Genomic DNA, 10,388 nt, shown 5'->3' with positions numbered 1-10,388 from the left:
GAACTGAAGTCTCTGGGTGAATTTTTTTAGTGTTTGGCAGAAGGGTCGGGGGGATGTCACTCTGGAACAGGGGGAGAAAAATAATTTAACTTACTTTTTTTTCAGTGAAACAGCCACAGGGGATTTCCCAAAGTGCCTGTCTCAAAATTTGACTCATAAACCTGTTTCTTACCATGGTCTCTACAGAAGCCTCGTCTGAAGAGGAGAGATAAATTGCACACGTGTGCGATTAGAACGCTGGTTTCCTCAGAACAAAAGCCTCCTTACCCATTTTTCTCAATCCCATCCTCTTGCAGGTACATCTTGTCAATAACAAATGAGGACGAGATCCGGGAATACGTCGTTGACCTCATTCAGGGGACTGATGGGAAGAAGAGTCGGTTTGTAGAAGAACTGCTGGTCAGGTGGCGGAAATCCTCCCAGCTGCCATCTGAGCCTTTGCCAGCGTATCGGAAAAAGGATGGTAAGTAGTATGGGGAGGAAAGAATTAAAGTCTCAAGTAAGCTTATCTTCAGTTATTCTGTTTATAAACAATTACATGCCATGAATGCCCGTGACTGGTCCCATTTCTGTTCTTCGTGACAGTGTAAAGCCCATTTTCATTCACCAAGTAAGAGTTCAGGGACATCTTTCTCTTGCTGGTAGTTACCCAGCCTTTCTTTGTGCTTACGCACGCTTCCAGAGACTTCGGAAGTGCCTCGGGCTGGAGACCAAGCCAAAAAGGGTAAACGCAAAGGAAGGAACAAGCAGGAGACGCCTGCGTATGCTGAGCCAAGTGCACATGTAGAGGAAGTAAAAACCCCCCTCGACCTGGCCAAGGTGAGTGTCTGGTACGCGAGGGCAGGCTTCGCCTGGCTGTGTGTCACGGGGTGCTGAGGGCGCACTTTGAACCTGGGTCGCGGGGAAAGGTAATATCAAACACTCCAACAAAAGACGTGATTGGAAAATGGAAATAAGCTTTCAGAAATATGAATCCTTCGTTATCAGAGTCGTGACGAAGCGGATGATGTACCTGAAGGCACGTTTGTGTTTCCCAGCTACATCACTGTGTCGAATTAATGCTTGCTTCCCCCTGCAAACCTTGTCTTGTCTTATATACAGCACAGCCTCTGTGAGATATACGTTTGTGTGTCTTTGCTCACTCATCGATAGCATGCAGCGTGGCAGCCACAAGCTATAACCTGAGCAAATACTTTGGCAGCCGTTGGGATAGGCAGGGGTCCCACGCTGCAAGCGCACTGTCAGCGAGTTGTACAGTTGCCCAGTTGCAATGAGAGGGTGGCTGTTCCTGTGCATCGACTGTTCAAAGCTGACCGCGGATTTGGACAGGCCGTGCTTGTACCCTCTCTGTGTGTCCGGGAGTCTCACTGCTGTGGGGCAAATAATATGGGGATGGGGAGAAACGTTGTGTATGCTTGTGTCTGTAACGGAGAGTAAAATGATCATCAGGTAGCGACTATGTCAAAATGGATTTTACTCCCCCCTCAAAGAAGCCTGGATGAGAGTGGACAATGGAAGTAGATGCTGTAATTAGTAATAAAAGGTATTTCATTAAAGCAGAGGTGTGAAGGTTGAGGAATTAAGGAAGCCACCAAATGGGTAGAACATTCCTTCTTGCTGTATTTAAAACTTCCCAGTCACGCTGAATAAAGCTTTAATTGGCAACTGAAATATTTCAGGCTGCTTCAGGGAGGAGGCCTTAGGCGTTAGATAGAGGAATCAGAGCTGTAGCACGTGCCTTTCCAGTGAGCAGCACCTCTGGTTTGGCCGTTTCCTTCTCCTGTTCAGCTCCACTTTAGTGTTGAGATTAAGATGTTCAATTTTGTGGAGAAATGTTTTTGCAGTATTCATTAACAGTCTGAGCGGCAATGAAAGAAACTGCAAAATAAGAGCATAGCAAAGCTAAAAACCAAGAAATACTGCTATTTTCAAGCAGCACAAGGCCATGCAGCAAGCAGTAGTTGCCTTTCTCTTAACTAACTTTTTGCGGCAGCCTTGCTTTCCATTCAGCAGAACCATTTCCCACAGTCAGCGCATCAAATATGATGATTTTTGCTGTTAAATGTCATTGTAATTACCTAGGCTGAATTTCTGGATTTTATTTCCGGTGTAGTGGGTTTTGACTCGGAGCTACCTGCTGCGAACCCAAGCTTCTTCCTTAGGTACGGATCCAGCTGTACAACTGCAGTCCCAGGTTGCATCAAATACAGCAGATCACTCTATTGCTGTCTGAAGTGTAAGTGTGCTCCGCAGAAATAAGCATGCGGATGTGCAGTGTGCTTGACTTGCATCGTTAGACTTGCGGTGGAGTCTTTCATGCTGTAAACATCGAGCACGTTGCACCTCCCGAAATTAAATTCCATGATTTATCCAGGTGCAACCCTGACTGAGCAACATCAAAATCCTGAGAGTCAGGGTTGCACCTGAATAAATAGTCGAACTTAAATTTATGTTTTTAAATTGAAGTTTTTGTAGCAGGGAGGCTGCAAATGCTTAAAGTATTTGTAAGATAAAAAACCACATTTTTTGAACTGGAGGGTTAAAAATGGACAGTGATGTTCCATTTTCTTGTAGTTATCTTCTAACTTAATTAAAAAAAAACTGAGAAAGCTCTGCCAAGCTTTGCCAACCAAAGTTACTTTATCTGGTTTTGTTTTTTTTTTTCCATGACAGTAGTGTTTGGATCTGGCAGTGGCAATAAAGCCAGTTGGGTGGAGCTAGCGGGACTGGAAGCGCTATGCCCACTTGTCACTAAACCAGTAGCCTGCTGCTACTGAGAGCAGGTAAAAAGAGTCAAGACGAGGTGTCCTAATGCCGCAGCACGGCACTGTCACTGAGAAAAGCAGCGTGTGAGGACGTAGAAGCAGTGCTAGCTGAGGTGTGGGTCAGGGAGCAGGAGCGACCCTCTAGCGTGCAGAGGCAGAGAAAGCTAGTTGTTCTGTGGTGAACGCAAACAGGCTTTCTGGGAGAGGGTTTCCGAGAAATCCTCTTTTCTGTTGTTGAGAGAGACTGTGGAGAGGAGAGGCAAAGAAAAGCTACGCTTGAGCTGCAAGAGGATTTTCAAGTGTGTCGCAGATACGACAACTAAAGGCCAGAGAGTTGGAGTACATTGGAGTGCTGCTTGCTGAAATAGATAAGGGTAATAAGTCCGAGTCTTTCTTGATCATGGCTAGCATGCAATTCATGGTTGAAACCAGTCTCATCTAGTGTTTTGAGGTAGGTTTGTGCCTGGAGCGTGTTGTGCTTGCTTTTCAAAGCATCTGTTTTTGAGCATTGCCAGAGAAATGGTAGCATTTGGCTTTGTTCTGTTCTCCTGGAATGATTTCTGTGCTGTAATTAATTCCTGCAATTAACTTCTCAACAATTCACTTCTCAGCCGGAGATACACCTGCTGGAGATGTCGGGTGGCAGGAGGAACCCTTTGTTTCTTTGATCAAGGTGTAAGGTCTGAGGGAGAAGACAGAGAATTCCACTATTAGATTATTAATCCAGCCATCATCTAAAATATCTTGCTTTGTTTCTGATCAGGGTTTCTCTACTTCAGCCTGACCCAAAGCCTGACCCAGTGCAGTCCCTGATTGAAACTCAGAGAGGTGGATCACAGAATCACTGATGCCAAGTCATGAAACGAGAAGAATTTACATTACAGCTCAATACTTGAACGTGCGGTGCATGGAAAACCTCTGCTCAGGGTGGAAAATGTAAAAAAAGCTGGGTGGAGAACTGGCTATGAATGAAGAGGTCCTGCTGCCACCAACAGCTCTGTTTCTGGGGATAGGCACACACAGGACTTCGTAGTTACAAACAGGGCGTTGCTATAATCTAAATAGCCCTTGAAGATAAATCTGGGGGTAGCTGAGCTGCTATTTGAAGCTGTTAAATACCTGTGAGTTGATATTGCAGGTCCGGAGGACTGACAGCATGCCTGCCATCTAAACCCAAGCAGTTTTAGCTTTCAGAGGCAGCAAACGTCAAGTGGACCAGCAATATCCTTATGTCCTTGCTTTGTTTAGATTCCTTGGACCTTTTCTGGCAGGCCTAAGCTTGTCTTTCCATTGAATCTGGGGTCTGGTCCAAGTTTCATTCCAGTTAGGCAGAATAACACTTGTCTGAGTCTCCCCAGCCTGTTCAAGGGTCAGTGTTTTCTCTTTGCTGCCGGTATTGCATTGTGAGTACAATTTGTTTGTTTATTTTTTTGCTTCTCAGGCACAGGAGAACAGCAGTGGCGTCAGCAGCAGTAGCAATTCCTCTAAGAAGAAGCCCAAATATGTCAGCCTCTATACCAAGGAGGGGCAAGACAAACTGGCCGTCCTGATCCCTGGCCGTCACACCTGCGAGTGCCTGGGCCAGAAGCACAAGCTCATCAACAATTGCTTGGTTTGTGGGCGCATTGTCTGCGAGCAGGAGGGCTCTGGACCCTGCTTGTTCTGTGGTGCTCTGGTTAGTAACGAGGCGGTTTTTATTTGCTGTGCTTGAACGTGGCGTAGTTTGCTCAGGGCTTTGAAATGGCATGGGGCTGAACTAGCCTCTCAGATCAAAGTTCTTCTAGCAAAGTTCTCCAAGCTCTAAAGCTGGGCAGGAAAGAACCTGTACTGTCTCCTTTTAGGGGAAGGAGAACTGCTGTGGCTTTAAGTCACTTTGTGTTTCTTTTATGATGTGCCACATTGGAGAGCGGAGAGGTTTCCCTCATAATGTACATCACTTTGGAGCTTGCCTGATTTATTACAGTCTCACGTGGCTGTCCTGTGCATCAAACTAGTGTCCAAAATGTGTGCAAGGCTTCAGCCCCATCCTGGGCACAACCCTGGTAGCCTTGTAAGGGGCAGGAGGCATGGCCAGGGCCAGTGTGCTGACTTTTCTTCGACACTTGTGCGGTATGCATCATTTGGGATACCTGTTACAGCCTGTATTTGGTTGAAAGGGCACCTTTTGGAGAAAGGGGGCAAGTTAATGACTGCAGATTCAGTAAAGTTAACTTCAGGAGAGAGGAAAATATTGGTTGGATGAAGAAAATGTTTTAAATCAGATTCGTTGCTGTTTTTAAAGATCTGTTTAACTCCAAGTGGCCAGCCAAGAGAGAGGACCTCTGTGTTAAACGTTGCTCATCTGCTCGGGGAGGTTCTGAGTGCATTTCTCATCCTTTGAGATCACCTAGCAGTGTGCCCACCCACAGAACCGAGAAAGACCAAGCTGTACATTTCTCACGGATTGCTTTTAGTAAAGAACAAGCTTTCAGGATTCTCCCTGCGTAAATAACACCAAAGGGAAGGAGGTGTGGACTATCTGGGCCATTTTAAACAGCTTACCCTGAGCTGTTGTCCAAGGCTCTGAAACTGGTCAAGCATGTGATGTCCTTCCTAAGTCTCCATTTTCTTTCTTTTCCTTAGGTGTGCACTAAAGAAGAGCAGGACATTCTTCAACGGGACTCAAACAAGAGCCAGAAGTTGCTGAAGAAGCTCATGGCAGGTCAGTAGCAATTAGATACCTGTAATATAACGAATCCAATCAGTTATGCAACAGCAGGAGCCCTCCTCTGCCTCACTGTGCTACAGTTGCCTTGATGTTGTGTAGGAATGAGAGTGTGTCTGTCCTGGTGTATAAATTGTCTAGATCCATTCATCTGAATTACAAAGAATTGCTGCCAAAGTCTAACGGTAATTCTTTCTTGGGAGCTGGCACTTGAATGTTTCTTTGGGCTGTAAATTGCCAGGACAGTTTGTGAACTCTCTTTGCTTCAGACTTTACTGAGCCACTTGCCCCCGTTGCTGCACGGTGTTCGTGGTGGGTACTGAAAGGATGGCTGGGAAGCCGGCTCCTTGTATCCTCTCAGCAAACACTCGGCAGCATTTGTGGACTTCAACAGAGGTGATAGCTGTGAGTGTCAAATGGCAGCGCATAATGTCCTTACCCGGAGGCCCCAAGGCTGCTCGTTAGGCATTCCTAAATAATGACATGAACTGGATCATTGTAGCGGTCCTTGAAAATTAGGGTAAGTCTCATGTGGAATGTGTGTTGTGGAAGATGAAGTGCTGCTATCTGATTTGCTGGGTCTAGAGAGGTGGTAGTTAATATTTTCTAATGACTCTTCTTGTCTAACACTTATCTTGGGAGCTAAAAATAGGAGCAGAGCCAAGGAAAGCAAGAGGAAATAATACCCAGTCTCCCAGTGAAGACCTGTGCATTATGGGGATGTTTTTCTGAGTTTAGCTGAAATATAGCCAAGGTCACAGTGTTCTTGGTTGAAAAATATACTTTGCTGAAGAACTGGGGAAATATTTACTCTGGGTCTTGGTGTCAACTTCTCTTTAGAGCTGCTGAGACGGCAGGAGGTCCTGCAAGTCCTTGAGGGTAACAGCTGATCACAGAGTCGGTCTGTTTATAATTTTCCTGTAGAGATCCTGATGTACTTCAGGATCCCTTTTTCGTACCCATTTTATCAGTCTTCCCTTCTGCCCCTGCCAGGTTTTGCTTTGTGCATTATCTGTGTAGGTGAAAGCTGAAACATGGATAGCTATTTGTCTCAGGACTGAAAAAACGTGGATCAGCGACGACAGGGAAATACAGGCTTTTTTGTTTCTCTGAAATAAAGGCGTTAGCCCGCGTGGTGTCTTCTGTGAAATACATTGGTTTGTTCCATTGTGGCTTTGACGTAAAGCTTTTTTTTTTTTCCCCTTCTGTTTGTTTGTTTGGGTTTTGGCCCCTTGCCAGAAATGGTAAGAAAGAAGAGATCATTGCTGGGAATAGATTTCTCCTTCTCTAACAATAGCTGGTCTGAAAAACCTGCTGAGGTGTGTTGGGGGAGGATTTCATTTGCAAGAGGCTCATACAGCAGCAGACAGAAGGCTTGCTCTGCACGTAACTGGCAATTGTCAGTGATGTGTCGTGACCAAGAGTCTCTTTGTGGAGGTAGAAACACTTAGGAGAGAATTTGGCTTTTAGGAGGGGGCTCGAGGCCTGCGCTTGGTGATGGGCAGAATTTGGACTGCCCAAATTGTTAGGGAAGGGTGAAGGAGAATCAAAGACCAAGACCTTCTCTCTAAACACTACCTAGATGTTGTCACTGTAGTATTTAAGTACTTCCTCCTATTTGGAGGAAGGAGTCTGTGAAAGCGGCTAGAGGGAAAATTGGGCCTTGAACCTGGTTTGGAAAGGTGCTGATCTTGGTGCAACATTCTTCTTTTAGGCCCTTGAATGGCATTTGTTTTAAGGGGCATTTCTGCAGCCAGCCCCACCAGGACTGGGCTTTAAACAACTGGCCCATCCCTGACTATTGAGCTATGATTTATTTTCTATCTCAGGTGCTGAAAGTTCAGGGAGTTTGGATGTCATAAGCAAAGAATTACTGCCTCGACAAGAAGCTAGACTCAAAGCAGGCCTGGAGATGGCCGTGAAACACAAAGAAAAGTTGTTGGAATTTGACAGGACAAGGTAAGATACTAGCTGTGAGACTATCATGGAATAGAGTAAATTATCTGGCAGACTAAGCTGCCTTTAGCAGAAATGTTAGAGAGTTCCTTCTAAGACCTGGGCTGTAGCTACCGACACCTTGGGGTTTGGTGGAACAAGAGTGAACCCCTCAAATGGGTCCTGTTTGGATGTCCTTGCTTTGTGTCCCTGACGGTCCAGCTCTCTAGAGAGAACAGAAAGGAGCCGGTAGGAAGGCAGGTTTGGGGCAGGCAGTGCTGTGTCACTGTCCCGCTGTGCTCATCTTCTACCATTACGGCTGTTTCTCACCAGTGTGCGTCGAACCCAGGTCATTGACGATGAATCAGATTACTTTGCCACAGACTCCAACCAGTGGCTCTCCAAGAAGGAAAGGGAGGCCCTCCAGAAAAGAGAGCAGGAACTGCGGGAGCTGCGTCACGCCTCTCGTCTTGCCAAAAAAATCACCATCGACTTCGCTGGCAGGCAGATCCTGGAGGAAGACAACAGCATGGCTGAATACCACAGCAAGTGAGTGAGAACTGGCAGCGCAAAGGCATGCCCGAAAGGAGGGAGGTGAAAATCGTTACGGATAGTGGTCTGGCTGAATCTGGAAGAGCAAGTGTAAGGAAAGCTGAGCAAGCCGATCTGTTGAAGGGCACCTCCGATACTAGGATGCAGTTTTACATCCTTTTCTTCCTTGAGGGTCTTCTTGGCTTGCAGCATATCATCTCTTTCAGCGCAACTCTGCGGAGACCCCCTCCAAAGCCCAACTGTGCGAGGCTTGCACGGGGTTTCAGTAGCTGGTACGTCTGTTAAAGATAAAGCTGCCCTGGAAAGAGATGTTGCAGAAGGCCTATCTCAACAGAACCAATTCGTCTCAAATTCAAACCAGGCTGAGTTTCTGCAGTAGATAAGAGTGACTGTTCAAATTAGAAATTGGACCTAGCAAGGAAATTGTTTAGCTAGGGGAGGTGGTAAAAAAAATGCTTTGGGTCAGAAATTTTTGTGTGGGGAGAAGAGGGACGTTGCCAGGGGGAAGCAGGGAATTTTCATGCCTCTTGTTTGTGCTTGCAGACTGGATGAAACCATCGAAGCCATTAATTGTGGCACGCTGAGTGAGACAGCTGGGAGCCCAGAAGCAAAGACAACTCTGAGTTCTGGTGTTTTAGTGAACCCCCGTCTTCTTCAGCCTGCTCCTTTGGTCAGTATGGGTTGAATGATTTATACCAGAGTAATGGCTAATTTTGGGAGAGCTGAGCTTAAGAATTGTGAATTCTAGCATGTTTGTAGTACCTCTTTCCTCCCCTGTGTCTGGGTGATCCTCATTAGCCATTTGGGTTGGGGACAGAAAAGGTTTGCCAATGCCCTGCTCTATTCCCTGCTCTTGGGAGGTTTGGTTTATCCAAGTTTTAGTCTCCTTCCTCCTCTTCACGAACTTGAAAGAGTTTCTGAGAGTCAGCCCAAGGTTGTGTCACTTTTTCAGCTCTGTTTATGAGGCCTTTTCTGCTAGATTTCCGATTTCCAAAGGGCATAATCTCTACACTCTAATTCCACTTTAATCGTGGTGTTCTTGGTGTATGCTAAGCATTTGAAGGTTGGACGATTCCCAGTTTTGAGTGTTGACGGCTGTGAATGTGCTTTGAAAATTGTATCTTCCTGTGAATGCTTTGAAACACCAGCAGGTAGATTTATTCTTTAAATCCATAGTTTAGCTGTGATGCATCGAAAGGAAAAGCCGCACAGAGTGGAACATGACCTTGCTTTTCCCCCTGCCAAAGTATCGCATGTAAGCGCAGTGAGCTTGCAAGGAAGGAAGGGTGATCCCAATAAGAGTAATACCTCTGTCCTTAAACGAAGGAAAACTTCAACTAGGATTTGCACTTGATAAACATCTTTCCTAGAGAGGTGCTAACCTTTTTCCTGTTTCTTTTGAACATGCTGAAGTGGGTGGACCAAACTGGTTTGCCTCCACTCCGGAAAGCCATCCATTCCATGGATGCTGGAAATGAGTCTGGCTTGGACCGGAACAGATTGCGGATTCAGGATCGAGAATTGCAGGAGATCTCAGATGATGGTTGGTGCCTCAGCATGCACCAGCCTTGGGCTTCCTTGCTCGTAAGAGGAATCAAAAGGTAAAAGGGTAGACTGAACTGTGTTGTATCCTGACCAGCTCTTGCTTCGTAGGCGAGCTGGGAAGTTGTGTTCCTCAGAGGATACCTACTGATATACCTACTGATAGCTCCAGGTTTGGAAGCCATGCTTCCTCATCCACTGTGCTGGTGGTTTGAGAAGCCTGATGAATTGTTTTTTCATGAGAGTAGCTAACCTGGAAGGTGCAAGTTTCTTCACAGTGGGTAAATTTAGAGAGAGGCTGAGATTTCTGCACTATAGTCGGAGCATACCTTTCTGGAATTTGAAAGGTAAACAAGCCGAAAATGTGAAATATGTTCTTCTGGTCTTTTTGTCCATCATAAAGTGGCACCAGGCTCTGTTTAAAAAAACCAACCATACGCACACACCCCTTGCCACACCACCTTCCCCCTCTGGGCCAGAAATCAGGTTACAAAGAGAAGCTCCTTCAGCACAGCATCCCTGACACGTTAATTCACCTTTCCTACCACTAATCTAGAACAAAGAATCTTCTTTAGTCTTTTTTTTCCTTTCCTTCACAGAATTTTTCATTTTAGAGAGCAAAGCTTTTTCACTTCCCAAGCTAAAGATGCTGTAAATCTTCACGTGCCCAGCTTCTGCATCCAGGTGGTCTGGGGATGCTGTCAGCCACTCCGATACAGCTGCAGCATTGATGCCCAGTGTCCATGCTGGGATCCGCAAGGGCTGCAGCTAACGACCACTTCATACAGATGCATGGTCTGTCATTGCTCCCTAGATTGCATGCTTACTGTGCGTAACTTTTTAGGCTTGTAAGGGAATTGTATGAGCAGATTGTCCTACACACGTGTCCG

The 10,388-nt window shown here is 46.0% G+C and overlaps 1 protein-coding gene across 1 annotated transcript in view; it reads left to right on the top strand.

The window, feature by feature from the left end:
* Positions 1–296: 296 nt before the first annotated feature.
* TRIP4 (thyroid hormone receptor interactor 4) overlaps positions 297–10,388 on the top strand; it is a gene marked incomplete at its 5' end in the record, with an annotated part of 33,024 nt that continues 22,932 nt past the window's right edge. Inside the window, 8 exons of the mRNA XM_009579015.1 lie at positions 297–463; positions 683–819; positions 4,207–4,440; positions 5,388–5,466; positions 7,299–7,428; positions 7,738–7,953; positions 8,500–8,626; positions 9,370–9,557. Of these exons, the coding sequence (XP_009577310.1) occupies positions 297–463; positions 683–819; positions 4,207–4,440; positions 5,388–5,466; positions 7,299–7,428; positions 7,738–7,953; positions 8,500–8,626; positions 9,370–9,557 (1,278 nt within the window). The remainder of the gene's footprint in view (positions 464–682; positions 820–4,206; positions 4,441–5,387; positions 5,467–7,298; positions 7,429–7,737; positions 7,954–8,499; positions 8,627–9,369; positions 9,558–10,388) is intronic.

This window comes from Fulmarus glacialis, unplaced genomic scaffold (genome assembly GCF_000690835.1).
Source record: "Fulmarus glacialis isolate BGI_N327 unplaced genomic scaffold, ASM69083v1 scaffold39845, whole genome shotgun sequence".
Lineage (NCBI taxonomy): Eukaryota > Metazoa > Chordata > Aves > Procellariiformes > Procellariidae > Fulmarus > Fulmarus glacialis.
The sequence above is the reverse complement of the archived record's forward strand: the minus strand, read 5'-3'. Positions and strand labels throughout refer to the sequence as shown.